Consider the following 21547-nt stretch of genomic DNA (forward strand, 5'->3'; position numbering starts at 1 on the left):
ACACACAGACAGATCATTCCAATGCAACAGGGCAACTAGCATAAGAGAGTTACAAGACGCTACCCACAGAAGGGCAGCAAGGTCTGGAAGCCAGATCAGTGAAATTTGGGCTGACACTTAAAAAAAACACCATTTATTAGGTGATCAAAAGCATTTTAGGCAGAGAAAACAACAGGGCCAAACACAGGCACAAAAAAGCAAAATTAGCACCTGAGGAATTTGGGGCTTGGGGGTTGGAATCTAGCATGTATGTGAGAAAGTGGAAGAGCTTAGAAGGACTGACAAGGGTGAGATCATGAAGACCCTACCTAATATGTGATTCTTAAGAGTTTAGCCCTTACCGAGAATGTAACGGAACTCCAAGCTCAGGTTGAATGATTTTTCTCAGCAACTTTGGTTCTTGAAAAAACCAGCCTATGTATGTTGACGCTGAGTCCCCAGGCTTCAACTCGGAACTACTCTCCTAGTTCAAATCACTCAACTAGTTGTCACTTGCTGTCTTCCTCGGAGCAATTCCTTGAATTTCACTCTTTCAGCAAACACAGAACCCTGTCTCAGAAAGAGCCAGTCTGTTTGCATCAAACTCTGGTCTCATCAGCCCACCTGTGTGACAGAGCTAACTGTACTACAAGTTACACAGTAAATAGATCCAGCCACTTCTATGCTCTTCTTTAGATGAGCGTTCTCACATCTGAAGGCATTTTATATCCATGTGAGCCCTTTGGGACCCCATCAATCTCAGTGATTTATGAGAAAGGAAGCTGTTACCTGATAACCTTAACATACAAATCATTTCTAGGCAATAGTCACACTAGTGTAAAGGAAAAGGGAAAAGGGAAAAGGCACGTGCGTGAGCATCAGATAGACCGGTTCATAATCCTAACTTTGCCACTTAACTAGCTGTGTGACCTTGTGGAGATTATTTAACCTCTTTGCCTACCTCTCTAACAAGTGTTGAGAATTCAATGACAATGTATACGAAAACGGTTTTCAAGCAAGTCAAAGTGCAACATCTGATGTTATACAACCAGTTAGTGTATGGTGAAGCCAGAAACAACTCAGCCTTGGAAATTCAGTTCTTAGCATCCCCAGCATATAGTAGCTGTGTATGTTATTATATGAATTAATTAATGAATGCTAATAAACCTGTAATTTTTTTAAATCTGTTTTAAAATAGAAGTGACAGGAGCAGCTTAAATCTTTAACCCCCATCTCCACTTCCAGGGACTTCTCTGTCTCTCCTGAGAAGGTTAAAAAAAAAATGTCCCAGTTTTAATAATCAAGTCAGATGTAAATATATTAACTCTAGCCTTTACTGACTAAAAACTATGGTGTGCTTGTATTAGAGAATCTGAACAAGAGCTTATTTGACCATGGGACAGTAACAGAGCAATTTGAGTCTGAATTTATTTACCAGGCACACAAACAGTAACACCAGCTTGTAAACACACCTGGACAGGTCTGTCTCTGTGGCAGATACTATAGAATGGCTCACTCTACATTCATTCCTAATCATCTTCTTTCCTGCCTTCTCTATATAGAGGCTGGAAAGCAAAATACTCACTTTCCCAGACTCACTTGCCGTTAAGGGTAGCCTTTTGACACAGTCCTGACCAAAGACATGTAGGCAAAAATCCCTGGGGGAGGGTTTCCCAGGAAAGAAATATGATAAAGATTATTTTTGTCTGGGGTTCTATGTCCCATTTGTAAAGTTTAGACAATGTACTTTTCACAACACTTGTTTGAAGTTACTTGGAGGAAAAAAAAATTTTATGTGACAGCTAAAAACCACCTCTACATTGACACCCAACATATCTGTTCATGGGCTACCTGTTCACTGCTGGGAGCTATATCCTGACAAGATAGCACTGATTCCCCTTTAGGTATGTGACAGAAGTGATCAGATGAGGATAAGGCTGTCACCTCTTAGAACTGCAAACTATACAGCTATGTGGTTGATGCATTGCAGTTGGAGGACTTAGGTCCTAGAACTGACTACCATTAGAGTATGTTATAGCAGTGTCAAAAAGTAGCTGGTGAAAGAACCGTCTCTTCAACAAATGGGGACAACTGGATACCCATATGCAAAAGAATGAAGTTGGGAGTCCTACCTCACATCATGTACAAAAACTAAATCAAAATGGATCAATGACCTAATTATAAGAGCTAAAACCATAAAACGCTTAGAAGAAAACAGGAGAAAATCTTCATGAGCTTGGATTTAGTAATGAACTTAGATATGACACCAAAAGCACAAGCAACAAAAAAATAATAGATAAAATGGACTCCATCAATATTGAAAACTTTTGTGCATCAAAGAACATCATCAAGAAAGTGAAAAGACAACCCACAGAATGGAAGAAACTAGATCTAAGTCATGTATATAGTAAGAGTCTAGTATCCATAATATATAAAGAACTCTTACAACTCAATAACAACAAAAGACAAACAATCCAATTAAAAAATGGGCATAGGGCTCACACAGATATTTTTCCAAAGAAGATATACAAATGACCAAGCACAAGAAAAGATGCTCAACATCATTAATCATTAGGGAAACACAAATAGAAACCACAATGAGGTACCACTTCACATCCACCAGGAGAGCTATAATTTTTAAAACTAGGAAATAAGCGTCAGTGAGGATGTAGAGAAATTGGAACCCTCATGCACTGTTGGTGGGGGCGTGGAAGTCTGGCAGATCCTCAAACAATTAAATATAGAATTACCACATAACCCAATAGTTCCACTCTTATGTATAGATCCAGAAGAATTGAAAATCGGTACTCAAATAACATGTACACGCATGTCCATGGCAGTACTATTCACAACAGCAAAAAGGTGGAAACATCCCAAGTATCCATCAACAGATGAATGAATAAACTGTGGTATATGAACCTCATACATTATGGTATATGTAGAGATGCACCTCAAAAACTTTATGCTAAGTGAAAACAGACACAAAAGGTCTAATTTTGGGAGGTGGTGGCTGCACACTATAAATGTACTAAATGCCATTGTTCATTTCAGAACGGCTAATTTTTTTTTCTTCTCATTATCCTATCAAGCATTGTTTACTTTTTTTTTTCACACACACACACACACACACACACACACAAATTTTATTTTTACAAGAGATAAATAGACTGACACCAAGCATTGTAAATGGATGACCACAACAAAAGCAACAATGATTCAGAACGGCTAATTTTATGTTACATGATTTTACCTCAATTTTTTTTTAAAGGTAGCAGGCTCCCTAGACCACATGTAATTAGTAGAGGTCGCTGACTTGCTGTAAAGGTATTGGAAAGTCTTTCTTTTCCTCATTAGTATATTAAATGGTATAAAATAAGAACACAACTCCATTCTTCAGTAGCCTTTCTGGGGAATATCCAATCCATTTTTCTGGTTTCTTCTTCTGTTCCTCTGCTTGCCTTTGAACATTTCTCCTTTCGTTCAATACCCACTACTCAAGATAGAGGAGAAGAGTGAATAGTAAATGAATAAGCTACAATCTTGTTAACACCTCTGGCATAAAGAAAGCAATAATTTAAATGTAGATGTTTTTAAAAAAATCACTAAAAATGGGATTATGGGATTATGGGATTATCAGGGGTCTTAGTTTCATTTATCCATGCAATTTCATTATAGTTTGGAAGAGATAATAAAAGATTGCTATTGGGCTACAAACATTTGTCTCAGAACTCTTGTGACAATTTTAACCAATCTTGTAGAAGTTTGGAATGCTTGGTATTCAGATTTTGCTGTACACTTTTATCCAAGTTCATTAGTTTCCTAGTGTGGCCATAACAAAGTACCTCAAACATAGTGCCTTAAAACATTAATGTCTTCTGAGTTTTAGAGGCTAGACATTTGAAATCAAGGTGTCAGCAGGGCCATGTTCCCTCTGAAATCTCTAGGGAAGAATCCTTCCTTGCCTCCTTCAGCTCTGGTGGCCCCAGGCAGTTCTTGACTTTTGGCAGAATAATTCCGATCTATGCCTCCATCTTCACATGACTTGCTCACTGTCTCTGTGTCTTCTCTTCTTATAAGGACACCTGTCATTGGATTTAGAGCTCACCCTAAATCCAGGATGATCTCATCTCAAGATCCTTACCTAATTCCATCTGCAGACTTTTTCCAAATAAGGTCACATTCTGACATTCTGGGTGAACATGAATTTTGGGAGGACACTATTCATCCCACTACTCTACATAAGCAACCTAATTTCTTTTTTTGACACAGTAAGGTTTTTTAAAAATGCAAACTCAAATTTGGCTTCGTAAAATTAGAATAATTCTTCTGCAGAAAACTTTATTAAAAAATAAATCTTGGGGCTTCCCTGGTGCCGCAGTGGTTAAGAATCCGCCTGCCAATGCAGGGGACACGGGTTCGAGCCCTGGTCTGGGAAGATCCCACATGCCGCAGAGCAACTAAGCCCATGTGCCACATCTACTGAAGCCCACGCACCTAGAACCTGTGCTCCACAACAAGAGAAGCCACCGCAATGAGAAGCCCGCACACTGCAACAAAGAGTAGCCCCCACTCGCCACAACTAGAGAAAGCCCGTACACAGCGATGAAGACCCAATGCAGCCAAAAATAAATAAATAAAATAAATTTTAAAAAAAATAATCTTTAACTTTCAAACAAAAATAAATCAAATTAACAACAAAAAAATCAAATCCCTAGAATTGAGTCCTCCCTTTACTTACTAAAACTGATGTAAGTAAATAAGAAAAATGTTTTTTTTTTTAAATTAATTTATTTGTGGCTGTGTTGGGTCTTCGTTTCTGTGCGAGGGCTTTCTCTAGTTGTGGCGAGCGGGGGCCACCCTTCATCGCGGTACGCGGGCCTCTCACTATCACGGCCTCTCTTGTTGCGGAGCACAGGCTCCAGACGCGCAGGCTCAGTAACTGTGGCTCACGGGCCTAGTTGCTCCGCGGCATGTGGGATCTTCCCAGACCAGGGCTCGAACCCATGTCCCCTGCATTGGCAGGCAGATTCTCAACCACTGCACCACCAGGGAAGCCCCAAAAATGCCTTTTGACAGAAACAAAGCATGACAGATTGGTGCTATATTATTTACAATTTATTACTTACAAAAATAACTTCAGCTTTCTCATCATAATGACAATTCAATAAATCCTCTCCTAGAAGCCAGGGGCCTTGACACTTACAATTTTTACTAAGAAAAACTTGCTTTTTAAATCTTTAAGCCATAATTTTTTTTAACATCTAATAATCAATTTTTTAAAAATTGAAACTATAACTTATCTTCAAAAATTTACAGTGAAATTTGTTACGTAGTCAAGTATCAACTCCTAGTTGATAAATATTATAATTATTTAATGTTCAGGTAATTTTATAAACAAATTACCAAATTACAAGACAATATTGATAGACCGTACATTTTTCAAACTATAAGAACATATCCTACTTTATATATAGTTTAACATCCAGGGGAAATTTTTCCTACATTAGTGAAAATTAATTTTATTATACATTTTCAGGAATTCCTTCTAATGTACCAAGATACAATATGAAAAAGCAGAAGTTATTTTTATTTTTTATATAAACCTATGAACCTAATGTAGAAATCTGATGTTAGACAATTCCTTTGGCAGAAAACATTTAATTATAAACAGGTCTTAAATACAATCCATAAGATCACGAAAAAGAAAGAAAAATAACAACCCTGTATTTATTAACACCAAAAATATCATCTCAGTACACAGATTTAATAACGTTTTTATACTATCAACAACCTGCAACACAAAATTCATTACAGTATGGCAAAAATAATTTTTAATTTAAAAGGGAGAAGAAACTTCTGGATGTATAAAATTTCACAGATGAATGCCAATATACACTATATACATGTTGCATGTTATATCATTACAAAACTACATTAGGTGAACTTAAATGGCAGATCCCGATTTAGTGGGTGTGCAGTATTTATTCTACTTCAAAGACTTACACAGAATTAAGCTTTTACAACTCAGATCACAATTATACATGAATTATTTACACAAACATTAAAATAACTTTATTAAATATTGTTTGGGGGGAAAATAAGATTTTCCATATATATGCAAACATTAATTATTATCAAGAGCAGCTTTGTAAATGTTTTTTATGTTTTGTTTTCTTTAAAGAATAGAAGATTCATTTCCAAAAAAGTAAGGTGCCATTTTAGAATTTTTTATAAGTATATAATTTAATTCACATAGAAGGAAAATACTGGATAAAAAACAGAACAGAGACAGGAAAGGTTAAGTTTCTTTCCAGTTACTTGTACCTGAAATAAGACAATGACAGAAATTGGGCTTTCAAATACTGCTTGTTTTTCCCTTTACATGTAGACCAAGTAGTATACATAAGACTATTTTGTTCTAATATACAGTTTCTTTGAAAAAGGAACATACTTATAATCAAATTTCTGTAACTACATAAATGACAAAAATTTCCAGAGTACTGTCTTCAAATGGATTCTTGGTAGAAAGATTAAGGGCTTTCTTTAAAAAACAATATAGAAATCTTGCTTCCATGCAAATTAACGGTTTTTTTTTGGCAGCTTCTGGGATCTTAGTTCCCCGAACCAGGGATCGAACCCGGGCCCCAGCAGTGAAAGTGCCGAGTCCTAACCACTGGACCACCAGAGAATTCCCACAAGTTAACTTTTTAAAAACAAAACTTATGTCCATTGTTTTTGCCCAGTCTAAATACCATGTATCTGTAAGCATATGTATTTGCATGTTGTGTTATCTAAAAAGTTGGCAGATGATGCAATAGTGTGCAAATTTTTAGGAAAGAAAACAATCCTTATTGGTTTACTACCTAACTCCTAAAGTATGTGGAATCTATTAGCACTATAAACTCACTTAAAACATAGGCTTCAGGAAAACTGTCTTGATGACTTCCCTATAAAGCCATTGCCTGTTATTATTCCACAGGCTCAGGATTACTTTTGAAAGGAATGGCCAAAATTTTCAACAGTCTGGCATACCAGTGGTACTCAAATCATCTCTTTAAAAGAACAACACATCAATAAAAACATACATCATCCACACTTGGTATATATATCACATCAAATTATTAGGAATGTCTCATAGCTCAGATTCACATATACTCTGTAAAAAGGAAATGCAGCATCTCTGCACACCACACTACAGGAAAGCAAAACAAAACAAACAAAAAACCTGACCATACCTTCATTAGAGAATGGCCAAAATCACTTGAAAAGGTCATTAGTGGCAATTCTAAATGCCAAGGACCCTTGTAGGAAAAGAAATGGTTTTTTTCCAGGGAATGGAAATGTTTTGTGGGGCACTCCTCAGCCCACTTGTTGGCATGATTGGGAGACTGGCTAAATGCTTTATCACACAACTGCATTTACATCGTCTTCACTGATAATAACAGAAAACATTTTTGTTCCTCCCAAAGTGCTCTTGCTTCTGTAGACAATTATATGCTAATTATTACTCAACACACCACTGAGAGCACAACTGACAGTACTGCAAACACAACTACAATTTAAGAAGCCAAAGGAAATATGTAGGGAAGCTAAATGCATACACAAAAACATGTTCGCCTTTTAAAATAATGATGGGTGGGCAACTCTGAAAAAAAAATACGCAGACAAAAAATACTTAAAGGTTTCAGTGCTCTCCCAGTTATGATATTTTAGGGGTAAATGGTGGTTTCTTTATATGCTCCTATCTCATGTTGTTTAGTGTCATAAGGCTACTTACTGGTTGTCCAGATTTGTGTAGAGAGATTTGAAAGTAAGAAAAAACTAACTGGAAGCAACTTGAAGCTGCCTCTCATCAAAAATTTGACCTCAAATAAGTTGGGACTGAAAAAACCTTTTATGGCCTATTAGAGTAAAATACGTTTCTGTGCTTTATTTATTCATGGGCCTTTTGAACTGAGAAAAAATTTTTTTCTTCTTTTAATATTTTCAGATTACAATCACAAGGGTCGAGTAGTACACTTAGGAAGGCTTTCAAGAAAATGCTTGGTCTGTTTTTAAAGGAGAGGCTGCTGCTGAGGGTAATCTGTTTGCTGCTGTGCAACTGAATGAGCTGGAGCTGCCACCGCAAAGCCTGCCGACCGCGGCAAACTGGAAGTAGTGCTCTGGTGAGATGACAGATCCACAGACATCCCCATTTGCTGCGTGTAAGCAGCTGCACCAGTAGCTGACTGAAGGTGAGAGTTCTGATTCATGTAAGTAGGATTGGAAACAGTGTCTTGTCCAGCGCTACAAACAAAATTTTAAAAAGAAAACCATATTTACTTTGCATTATCTAAGTTACGGTCAGAGATCAATCATCATGATAAAATAAAAATGTCTTTTCCATCTCTTTAAGTTTATATACCTCTACTATTCCGATTATGATTTAACTACTCCAGCTATCCAATACTGTTAATGTAATTTTTATATTTGGGAAGAAGAAAGTACTCAAAAAGAAATAAAATATAGGATTATAAGGCCTATCTAATTCTCTTTTCTCCAAAATCTCTCACGGAAAACATTTAGAAATCTTTTGAGGAGATGCAGATTGTTTCTGATGCTGGTGTCCTTGGCCAGCTGCAATGAGAACAAAACCCTGGCTCAAGTACACCCTCGGCCCATTTTCTCCCTTCCCTCTTCTCTCGATCAGCACAGAGGAGACCACTATTCCTCACCCACTCTTTATACTTTCCTTTGGTAGGGCACTTTCAAAGCTGCCCCGGATAGCTTAACCTGAATCCCTACATAAAAATAATAAAGGCAGGGAGAACATGTAATCCACATAGGGTCCTGAATCTACCCTCAAAATAGTCCTAACCTATAGTTTACTTATTGACACTATACAAAAACAAAACCCCCAAAACCCCACTAAGTTGAAAAGTCACACCAAATTGCAGGACTTTCATTTGTTCCTGTAATTACTATAGCGTATCTTTTAAAAGATATATAATTTTTAAATGCACCAAATACACTGCTTCAATATAGGAGGATTAATGTCTACACTCATCCAGTTTTTCTCTCTGTAATTCCTAGTGTCACCCAGGATAACAAAATTTTTACATTTTAACTTAATCAAACACCAATACCAATAGATGTATTTAACTTCCAGATAATATCTAAAATTTATACACATGGAATTTAAGAGTGGGAAGAGCTAGATAGCCTCAACCACCAGAGGGCAGACAGCAGAAGCAAGAAAAACTATAATCCTGCAGCCTGTGGAACAAAAACCACATTCACAGAAAGACAGACAAGATGAAAAGGCAGAGGGCTACATACCAGATGAAGGAACAAGATAAAACCCCAGAAAAACAACTCAATGAAGTGGAGATAGGCAACCTTCCAGAAAAAGAATTCAGAATAACGATAGCGAAGATGATCCAGGACCTCGGAATAAGAATGGAGGGAAAGATCGAGAAGATGCAAGAAATGTTTAACAAAGACCTAGAAGAATTAAAGAACAAACAAACAGAGATGAACAATACAATAACTGAAATGAAAACTACACTAGAAGGAATCAATAGCAGAATAACTGAGGCAGAAGAACGGATAAATGACCTGGAAGACAGTATGGTGGAATTCACTGCTGCGGAACAGACTAAAGAAAAAAGAATGAAAAGAAATGAAGACAGCCTAAGAGACCTCTGGGACAACATTAAACGCAACAACATTTGCATTATAGGGGTCCCAGAAGGAGAAGAGAGAGAGAAAAGACCAGAGAAAATATATGAACAGATTATACTAGAAAACTTCCCTACATGGGAAAGGAAATAGCCACCCAAGTCCAGGAAGCACAGCAAGTCCCATACAGGATAAACCCAAGGAGAAACACGCCGAGACACATAGTAATCAAATTGTCAAAAATTAAAAACAAAGAAAAATTATTGAAAGCAGCAAGGGAAAAACGACAAATAATATACAAGGGAATCCCATAAGGTTAACAGCTGATTTCTCAGCAGAAACTCTACAAGCCAGAAGGGAGTGGCATGATATACTTAAAGTGATGGAAGGGAAGAACCTACAACCAAGATTACTCTACCTGGCAAGGATCTCATTCAGATTCGACAGAGAAATCAAAAGCTTTACAGACAAGCAAAAGCTAAGAGAATTCAGCACCACCAAACCAGCTCTACAACAAATGCTAAAGGAACTTCTCTAAGTGGGAGACACAAGAGAAGAAAAGGACCTACAAAACCAAACCCAAAACAATTAAGAAAATGGTCATAGGAACATACATATCGATAATTACCTTAAACGTGAATGGATTATTAAATGCTCCAACCAAAAGACACAGGCTTGCTGAATGGATACAAAGACAAGACCCATATATATGCTGTCTACAAGAGACCCACTTCAGACCTAGGGACACATACAGACTGAAAGTGAGGGGATGGAAAAAGATATTCCATGCAAATGGAAATCAAAAGAAAGCTGGAGTAGCTATACTCATATCAGATAAAATAGACTTTAAAATAAAGAATGTTACAAGAGACAAGGAAGGACACTACATAATGATCCAGGGATCAATCCAAGAAGAAGATATAACAATTATAAATATATATGCACCCAACATAGGAGCACCTCAATACATAAGGCAACTGCTAACAGCTATAAAAGAGGAAACTGACAGTAACACAATAATAGTGGGGGACTTTAACACCTCACTTACAGCAATGGACAGATCATCCAAAATGAAAATAAATAAGGAAACAGAAGCTTTAAATGACACAATAGACCAGATAGATTTAATTGATATTTATAGGACATTCCATCCAAAAACAGCAGATTACACTTTCTTCTCAAGTGTGCATGGAACATTCTCCAGGATAGATCACATCTTGGGTCACAAATCAAGCCTCACTAAATTTAAGAAAATCGAAATCATATCAAGCATCTTTTCTGACCAGAACGCTATGAGAGTAGAAATCAATTACAGGGAAAAAAACGTTAAAGACACAAACACATGGAGGCTAAACAATACGTTACTAAACAACCAAGAGATCACTGAAGAAATCAAAGAGGAAATCAAAAAATACCTAGAGACAAATGACAATGAACACACGATGATCCAAAACCTATGGGATGCAGCAAAAGCAGTTCTAAGAGGAAGTTTATAGCTATACAAGCCTACCTAAAGAAACAAGAAAAATCTCAAGTAAACAATCTAACCTTACACCTAAAGGAACTAGAGAAAGAAGAACAAGCAAAACCCAAAGTTAGCAGAAGGAAAGAAATCATAAAGATCAGAGCAGAAATAAATGAAATAGAAACAAAGAAAACAATAGCAAAGATCAATAAAACTAAAAGCTGGTTCTTTGAGAAGATAAACAAAATTGATAAGCCATTAGCCAGACTCATCAAGAAAAAGAGGGAGAGGACTCAAATCAATAAAATTAGAAATGAAAAAGGAGAAGTTACAACAGACACCGCAGAAATACAAAACATCCTAAGAGACTACTACAAGCAACTCTATGCCAGTAAAATGGACAACCTGGAAGAAATGGACAAATTCTTAGAAAGGTATAACCTTCCAAGACTGAACCAGGAAGAAACAGAAAATATGAACAGACCAATCACAAGTAATGAAATTGAAACTGTGATTAAAAATCTTCCAACAAACAAAAGTCCAGGACCAGATGGCTTCACAGGTGAATTCTAGGACCAGATGGCTTCACAGGTGAATTCTATCAAACATTTAGAGAAGAGCTAACACCCATCCTTCTCAAACTCTTCCAAAAAATTGCAGAGGAAGGAACACTCCCAAACTCATTCTATGAGGCCACCATCACCCTGATACCAAAACCAGACAAAGATACTACAAAAAAAGAAAATTACAGACCAATATCACTGATGAATATAGATGCAAAAATCCTCCACAAAATACTGGCAAACAGAATTCAACAACACATTAAAAGGATCATACACCACGATCAAGTGGGATTTATCCCAGGGATGCAAGGATTCTTCAATATACGCAAATCAATCAATGTGATACACCATATTAACAAATTGAAGAATAAAAACCATATGATCATCTCAATACATGCAGAAAAAGCTTTTGACAAAATTCAACACCCATTTATGATAAAAACTCTCCAGAAAGTGGGCATAGAGGGAACTTTCCTCAACATAATAAAGGCCATATACGACAAACCCACAGCAAACATCATTCTCAATGGTGAAAAACTGGAAGCATTTCCTCTAAGATCAGGAACGAGACAAGGATGTCCACTCTCACCACTATAATTCAACATAGTTTTGGAAGTCCTAGCCATGGCAATCAGAGAAGAAAAAGAAATAAAAGGAATACAAATTGGAAAAGAAGAAGTAAAACCGTCACTGTTTGCAGATGACATGATACTATACATAGAGAATCCTAAAAATGCCACCAGAAAACTACTAGCGCTAATCAATGAATTTGGTAAAGTTGCAGGATACAAAATTAATGCACAGAAATCTCTTGCATTCCTATACACCAATGATGAAAAATCTGAAAGAGAAATTATGGAAACACTCCCATTTACCACTGCAACAAAAAGAATAAAATATCTAGGAATAAACCTACCTAGGGAGACAAAAGACCTGTATGCAGAAAACTGTAAGACACTGATGAAAGAAATTAAAGATGATACCAACAGGTGGAGAGATATACCATGTTCTTGCATTGGAAGAATCAATATTGTGCAAAAGACTATACTACCCAAAGCAATCTACAGATTCAATGCAATCCCTATCAAATTACCAATGGCATTTTTTACGGAACGAGAACAAATCATCTTAAAATTTGTATGGAGACACAAAAGACCCCGAATAGCCAAAGCAGTCTTGAGGGAAAAAAACGGAGCTGGAGGAATCAGACTCCCTGACTTCAGACTATACTACAAAGCTACAGTAATCAAGACAATATGGTACTGGCACAAAAACAGAAACATAGATCAGTGGAACAGGATAGAAAGCCCGGAGATAAACCCACGCACCTATGGTCAACTAATCTATGACAAAGGAGGCAAAGATATACAATGGAGAAAAGACAGTTTCTTCAATAAGTGGTGCTGGGAAAACTGGACAGCTACATGCAAAAGAATGAAATTAGAATACTCCCTAACACCATACACAAAAATAAACTCAAAGTGGATTCGAGACCTAAATGTAAGACAGGACACTATAAAACTCTTAGTGGAAAACATAGGAAGAACACTCTTTGACATCAATCACAGCAAGATCTTTTTCAATCCACCTCCTAGAGTAATGGAAATAAAAACAAAAATAAACAAATGGGACCTAATGAAACTTCAAAGCTTTTGCACAGCAAAGGAAACCATAAACAAGACGAAAAGACAACCCTCAGAATGGGAGAAAATGTTTGCAAATGAATCAACGGACAAAGGATTAATCTCCAAGATATATAAACAGCTCATTCAGCTCAATATTAAAGAAACAAACAACCCAATCCAAAAATGGGCAGAAAACCTAAATAGACATTTCTCCAAAGAAGACATACAGATGGCCAAGAAGCACATGAAAAGATGCTCAACATCACTAATTATTAGAGAAATGCAAATCAAAACTACAATGAGCTATCACCTCACACCAGTTAGAATGGGCATCATCAGAAAATCTACAAACACCAAATGCTGGAGAGGGTGTGGAGAAAAGGGAAGCCTCTTGCACTGTTGGTGGGAATGTAAATTGATACAGCCACTATGGAGAACAGTATGGAGGTTCCTTAAAAAACTAAAAATAGATTTACCATATGATCCAGCAATCCCACTACTTGGCGTATACCCAGAGAAAACCATAATTCAAAAAGACACATGCACCCCAGTGTTCATTGCAGCACTATTTACAATAGCCAGGTCATGGAAGCAACCTAAATGCCCATCGACAGACGAATGGTTAAAGAAGTTGTGGTACATATATACAATGGAATATTACTCAGCCATAAAAAGGAACGAAATTGAGTCATTTGTTGAGACGTGGATAGATCTAGAGACTGTCATACAGAGTGAAGTAAGTCAGAAAGAGAAAAACAAATATCGTATATTAACGCATGTATGTGGAACCTAGAAAAATGGTACAGATGAGCCAGTTTGCAGGGCAGAAGTTGAGACACAGATGTAGAGAACAGACATATGGACACCAAGGGGGGAAAACTCCAGTGGGGTGGGGATGGTGGTGTGCTGAATTGGGCGATTGGGATTGACATGTATACACTGATGTGTATAAAATTGATGACTAACAAGAACCTGCAGTATAAAAAAACCAAACAAACAAAACTACTAATACTAAACTTTCACTGGGTTATTTGTATGGAAATATGTTAATATAAATGTTTCAGACATTACATGAAATTTCTAAAAACCTTATATGTTCTGGTATAATGTTATAAGTCATAATTCTAGTTATTACTTTAAAATGTGTATCTCAGAAATAAAAAAAAAAAGAAGATTAACTATGAGTTGAACCTGGATGATGGATACAGAAGAGTTCATTATACTGCTACTTTTGTTTATATTTTATTGTTTTTATTGTTTTCTATAATAAAATGTTTTTAAAAATTAAAAAAAAAAGAAAAGAGTGGGAAGAGACCTTACAAATCATTACACATGACTGTACTGAATAAACATTTTGTGTGGTTAAGCAAAGTTAACAGAAGACAAGATTTAAACATGTTTTTCAGAATAGAAGTTAGTATGAAAAATTAGACTACAAATTCCACAGCTCAAACACTTCTTTTTAAGAGTCAAAGTAACAAAATTTTCTGATTTTTAGGAGTACCTGCTACTAAAATATGTCTGGGACTACTTTACTAGGCTGCTTAGAGCACCGTGCTAAGTATACCCTTACAGGACCGAAGTACAGGCTTGGGTCCTGTAAGGGACAGTTAGCTTTATTTTGTCCCAGGGACCCAGACTATAAGCCAGGTCTAGGCACCATCTCAGTATGGGTAGCAAAGCTAAGACAGCACCATTCCGATTTCATGGGATCTTGAATGGGCAGTTCTACAACTTCATCTCAATAGCGAAAGAGGGCACTATAATTATAAAGAGAAGGGTCTAATTATTCTCATTCTGAAAATCTGTGAAAATTTAATGCATATAATTACAAAATTAACACAGCTCCCAAACACTTACCTTAAATACGGAGTTGGGGCAGGCTGTGTTGTCACTGAGGAATTCACATTTGGAGGCATCGATCTCAGTGGACCGATTTGATCTGGTCCTAGGCTGTAGCTTTGGGCAACAGTGACTTGGTGAACACTTTGACCCATATAGTTTGCACCATGTGGTTGAACTGGATATGTCTATTAACCAAAGAGAAAAGTTGACTCACTGATCTCCCAACCAACTACCTAGCAATACATTTAAAACTTTAAAAGACTTAAATGAAATAAAACGTTATACTTCTTTGGGAAGCAATCTGATTCTACCAGTCTATCCACCCTAGTATAAAAAGCAGAGCGCTTCCAAATCACAGTGCCAAATCTATGGAAATTTATGATTTACTTGTTCTTTTATTTTGCAGGGGGTTGAAAGGAAGGGAGGTGGTGTACTTTTAAGGAGCACGTTGGAATCCACCCAGGTTGCCTATTACTAAGTAACATGTCTTGCTGAAGAGCCACAGAAAACTATATACTCCCTTGAAGGGCAGCACAGTATCACTTCAAGTTACCATCAGAGAGATGACCTTCTTCACCCCCATCTCAGGGTGACTTATTCAATTTCTTAAGAATGAAACTTAAAAGAGTAAGTTGAAGAATAAATGGTATCAAGGCAGAGTGCAGGCCCTCTCTGCCAATGCCTCCTTCATCCTGCCTGCAGGACAGATAGGACAAAAGGAAAGAAGAACTATGGGTAAAGGAGATGTACTCTTAAGAAATAGCAAAATGGTCTAAGTCTCTGTGAATATTTATATGTGCCCTACTTAATTTCCAGGGTAACATACAGGATCTACCACCTGCTTACCAAATACAGCATCAAAACAATGCACGTTTAATAAATATCAATCGCTCCAGTTTTAAACTGAGCTCATTTTTAAAATTAATTTTTATTGGAGTATAGTTGCTTTACAACGTTGTGTTAGTTTCTGCTGTACAGCAAAGTGAATCAGTTATACATATACATATATCCACCCGTTTTTAGATTCTATTCCCATGTAGGTCATTACAGAGTATTAAGTAGAGTTCCCTGTGCTATACAGTAGGTTCTTATTAGTTATCTATTTTATATATAGTAGCATGTATACGTCAATCCCTATCTCCCAGTTTATCCCTCCCCCCCACCCTTTCCCCCTTGGTAACCATGAGTTTTAAACTAAGCTATTTTTAAAGCAAAGACCAATGACATGAAAATTTAGAATGCTAGAAATGCCAAATCAACTATGACATTAATAAGTACTATCATATTACCTCCTTAGCAGACACATAACAGCCCACTTACCACAGGCTGAGATGGTGGGAGTGGACCTCTTCTGCAGGTTAGGATTCCTGAGTGGCCTTCACAGATGCAGCTAATGGTGTGTTACGCTAACTTTTTTTAGTACGAACTTTTTTTTTCAAATTAGAATAGGAACTTTGAATATTTCAAATGCTATTATGCACGAATAGTACAGATAGCATCATGTGAAGAATCAAACTAGACAGAAAGCTAGCTTTCTAAAGAAATGAGTTATGCTTAGCAAAACACAGATTGTAAATAGTGTGCAACTAAACAGAAAAACCTGACATAGGAATAATAAATAGCCCTTTACAGACACACAAAGAAGTAAATACAACATACAGTCCCATAACACAATGGCGCAAACATTTCTTTTTGTTCCATGTTCATAGCAGGAGCAGATAACTCTTTGAAAACAGAAGCAATATTGAATAAACTCCAGCTGTCTTTTGCACCCAGAAATTCTTTCTATTCTCATATGTAATGATTCTCATCATTTTCAAAAGTTCGGGGCATGGCATATTTGATAAATGTATCTTGTCTGATGTGAGTTACCATAGTAACTATTCTTTTTTTTACTTAACAATTATGTTGTGTGAAGTCATCTAGATTATGCATCCATATTGTATCTTTTCTCCTTGGTGTCTCCTTCACACACTCCTTTACATACCAGTTTTCGTAAATTAACATGAAATTTGTTCATCCAAACTCATTCTGAATTCAACCACTAACTGGCTGAAATTTCAAAAAGGTTTCAGAATACTGGATACTGATAAATATCAATATTCAGTTCAGCTGGGAAACACAGAAAAGGTGTAAAGTTCTGGAAAAGATGGTGTTCACGAATGGCTCATGGAACCTGCATCCATATGCCTGCATCATATATGTTATGCATGCACAATTTAAGTTGTGCATCTAAGAAAATATAAAGCATGATCTGAGAACAAAATGAGTTCTTTAATGAAGACTTTTAATAATCACGTAAGTCAAAGAAATCTTAAGAGAAATTTAAAAGAAACGTTAAATTTTGCTTGCTGAGCAACAGGAACAGCATCAGTACCTCATCTGTAGAACTTCTGACATGCCAGGCACTGTCCTAAATCAAAGGATTTATACTTTATACTTACAAAAAGGATTTACACTTACATAAAGGATTTACACTTTATATTTACAAAAGCTTATGAAGAACAGAACTCCCCTCATATAGTTAATGGTCTCTTCATTATGTTATAAATGAACTAAAATGTATTTGTGAAATATCAGTGTCTAATTGTCCTGGTGAACACTAATTGTTTAGCCAACATTTTTTGACAAAGATGAATTTTATAATGTTATTCATGGACCATAGAAATTTTAATACTATGCTTTAAAGCTTTCTTTTTTTTAAATTGAAAACTTTTCTTAAATTTTGAAAAATGTTCTCAAAAATGCTCACCTGCATTGGAACTCCAGCTGATGAAGGTGGGTAATGTGCTGGATGATGGATCTTTGAATAGACTGAATATACTGGTGCTTCATTCATCAACTTGTTATATAGTTCCAGAGCTTCCAAGACTTTTACATTCAATTCAGACAATTCTGAATGCTTCCTAACATAGAAGGGAAGCACTTTAATACTCTTCAAAGTTTTTAAGCACTTTAAGCATATTTTTAATTTTTAGCAACATAAATTATTTTTAAAAATTTACCACATTTTCTACTCATATTTTAAAAGGTTCTTTATATATATGAAAGTATATTCAAAAAGGGAAAATGGGAGGAGGAATTATTTAATTCATGTAATGTCTAGGCTGATATGCCTTCATAATATTAGGGGAACTCCTTTCCACACCTCATAAAATGCAATCAATTCATAATTTTGGTGCTAGGAGAATGTTGTTTCTTATGTTACAGGTCTCTGTTGGAAATTCAATTACAAAGAAGAGTAATTTCTAAATTTAGGAAGAGTCCAAGCCTTAATTAAAAATCTTAGTAGAAGAAAGTCCTCAGGCAAGGCCCAGAGCCTGCTATGAAATACAGTATGACTGAGATAAAAGCACATTCACAAACAAAATCACACACATTTTCATTTGCTCATACTCATGAAAGGATCAACTAAAACAAACAAAAAAAAGAATAATTATCCTTGAAAATGCAAATGAAAACAATATAACGAACTAGTCTCTACTGCTTGTTTGCTGGTTTCTTCCGAAAAAGTGAGTGAAACCAGGTCCAAATAAGAACATTTTCAAATTTGCATCTTTAAATCTGCCCAAGGAACTCCAAAGCAAATCCTTTTGACTTGGTACAGTTTTGCCTGTTACCCTGGGAGTAATAAAGAACTCCCTTTGCAACTGACAAGTTCATAAAAGTTGAAGGGCCACTTTATCTGGCCTAAAGCACCCACAAGTCTGTTTATTAAATGTAGCTTTTTAAATATGTACACAGAGAGACTCGAGAGACAAGAGGCAAACGCAGGCAGCCAGACACAGGGCTCCCAAATACATGACCTGGACTGAGTCCCATCAGGACTTGTCACCTTTCCTCTATCAGAGACTGTTACGTCTGAAACAAACATAAAGTGCTGTTTCCTCTCTTGCATGTGTGACTGTATAAAGGAGGTCAAACTCTATTTTCAGAAGTACCAGTTATAAGTCACACAGGAAGCTTCAGAAATTAGTGTCCATGCTAACAAATTTGTGACTAAGAAGTAACCATAGGCAATTGGTCCACATAACCCAGTATACTGATGAACACCAGGAGAACATAGAAGGGCAGGATGACTGAGCACATTTGAGATCACCTTCCAGGATTTGAGACATAATACCAAAGAAACAATAAATTTTTACTAAACTGTGCCCAACACTATCCTGAGACAGAGAAATTAGGCAGAAGGTGTGGTCCTCTCCTTCAGAAAGACTGCAACTTACTAGGGAGACAAGGCTAAGTACCTGAAAAATAGCAAATGATGTAAGATAGCATATATTTGAATGCAAAATTAAATGAAATAGGTAGGGAACAGAAGAGTTTAGAGGAGGGGATTAATTTGACTGAAAATGCTTTAGGGAGAAGCTGGGACTTAAGTTGGCACCTGAGGAAGGATGGAGAGGCCAAGCAAAAAAAGGAAGACTAAGTCAGGTCAGTGGGACACTGTGAATTAAGGCAAGTGAAAGGAATGAGAAGGGTACACGAGGGAAGAACGAAAAGGGCAATTTGATTAAGGTGGTAGGAAACGGTTTTCGGAAGGTAGTAGGAAAGAACGTTAGAACAGCCTGGAACATAGTTAAGTTAACGTTAGAACAGCCTGGAACATAGTTAAGTTCAAGCTATGGATCTCTCTTCAATAACTCTATGTACACTTTTTTTTGGTCAATTTATATTGTTTACACAATATAATTTCCTAGTGTGATAAATGCTACAAAATTTCATTCTGTACAATGACAGACAGACATGAAATGTAAAATTTTAAATTCTGACAGTAAAGTTGTTTTTCTTTTAAGGAAAAACAAACTGACAATGATCCATTCAAGGGAAGAAGCAATATTTTATTCATCTCTGAATGTTTGACAAAGGTAAATAGTCAATAAAAATTTTTTGCAGAACAGTAAGCATTTTCCAGAACAGGAGATGCATCTGCAGTTAGTGGGCACGGAATGGAAAATGCCAGCTGGCCTATTCAGGAACTGAAATTGAAGAGAGAACTGGTTAACAGGTGAGCTTTCACTCAAAAAATTAACTCATATCAGAAAACATCACTCTAATTTTTAATTGTTCTAGACCTTTTTCTCTGAAGATATTCTTTTTTATCAACAAAAATAAAATTATACTGTCATATCTTCGGTTTTTTTCCATTATATAGCATGACATCTTTCCATGCCAATAGATATTTATCAATGGTAATGCTTTTTATTGTAGAATGTATGGATGTAGAAGTTTTTTAAACCAATCTCACATTGAAAGACATTTTAGGGCTTCCCCAGTGGCGCAGTGGTTAAGAATCTACCTCCAATGCAGGGGATACAGGTTCGAGCCCAGGTCCTGGAAGATCCCACATGCCGCAGAGCAACTAAGCCCCTGTGCCACAACTACTGAGCCTGCGCTCTACAGCCCGTGAGCCACAACTACTGAAGCCCGCGCGCCTAGAGCCCGTGCTCTGCAACAAGAGAAGCCACCGCAATGAGAAGCCTGCACACTGCAATGAAGAGTAGCCCCAGCTCGCTGCAACTAGAGAAAGCCCGCGCGCAGCAACAAAGACCCAATGCAGCCGAAAATAAATAAATAAATAAATAAAAATTAAGGGAGAAAAAGAAAGATATTTTAGTTACTTTCAAGTTTGTTATAAATAATACTGTGAAGAACACTCTAAGAGCTAAATCTTTGCATATATCCCTATGTATTTAGTATTGCTGGGTTAAAAGATATAGACTATGTTTAGGCTCCAGAAAGGTTTATAATAATTGCACCCCTAGCCACACCTAAGATAATACTATTTTTCTTTTTAATCTTTCCCATTTGATTATTCACTGACCATTAACATGCCTTCAATGAAACCAAAGTAACAGATGTATAGGTAGATATTCAATGCTTTCTCCAAAATAAGACCAATAAAATGTGATGAAACTGCTACCATCATTTCATTTACTGCGACAGGGATTTATTTTTCATTTCTGTAGAAAATACAACAAATTTACAAAAAAAAAAGTCCCAGGGAACAACGATTATAATCTTCAGTGACGAGAAAAAATCTTGCTGCTACTACTCTTCTCTGGTAAAGGCAGATAAGAAGTAAAGTAGTTCCTGTTCTTGTTGTGCTGTTTTGTACACAAGTTCAGTAAACACAAAGGGAGGATGGTAGAACACTAAAGCCTTCTCCCTTGTCTGCCATTCACTATGGCTGCCCCCTCTGACTTCAGATGGAAAGCTCTGAGGAATAAGAGAAGGAGCAAAACTAAGTTAAAAGCTCAAAACCCTGACAGTCTGTCTTTCAGTGCTACTATTTCTAAGGAAGTGTAAGACTAGATGGGATAATGAAATTAAAAGGACAACAGAGATACAGAAATACAAGGAACAAAAATGAGAACAGAAGGTATATACACTGGATTTAGAGTCACACA

At 36.5% G+C, this 21547-nt stretch overlaps 1 protein-coding gene across 4 annotated transcripts in view; it reads right to left on the bottom strand.

Moving 5' to 3' along the window:
• Positions 1–6717: 6717 nt before the first annotated feature.
• STAM2 (signal transducing adaptor molecule 2) overlaps positions 6718–21547 on the bottom strand; it is a 56531-nt gene continuing 41701 nt past the window's right edge. For 2 of the 4 annotated variants that reach the window (XM_036858391.1, XM_036858390.1), the window contains exons 12-14: positions 17890–18043; positions 15153–15322; positions 6718–8265 (exon numbers count right to left, since the gene is read on the bottom strand). In XM_036858391.1, the coding sequence (XP_036714286.1) occupies positions 8034–8265; positions 15153–15322; positions 17890–18043 (556 nt within the window). In that variant the 3' untranslated portion in view covers positions 6718–8033. Of the gene's footprint in view, positions 8266–15152; positions 15323–16658; positions 17551–17889; positions 18044–21547 lie in introns of those variants that run through there. The other 2 variants (XM_036858392.1, XM_036858393.1) reach the window with 2 other exon arrangements.

The sequence above is a fragment of the Balaenoptera musculus genome, chromosome 7, assembly GCF_009873245.2.
Source record: "Balaenoptera musculus isolate JJ_BM4_2016_0621 chromosome 7, mBalMus1.pri.v3, whole genome shotgun sequence".
Taxonomy (NCBI): domain Eukaryota; kingdom Metazoa; phylum Chordata; class Mammalia; order Artiodactyla; family Balaenopteridae; genus Balaenoptera; species Balaenoptera musculus.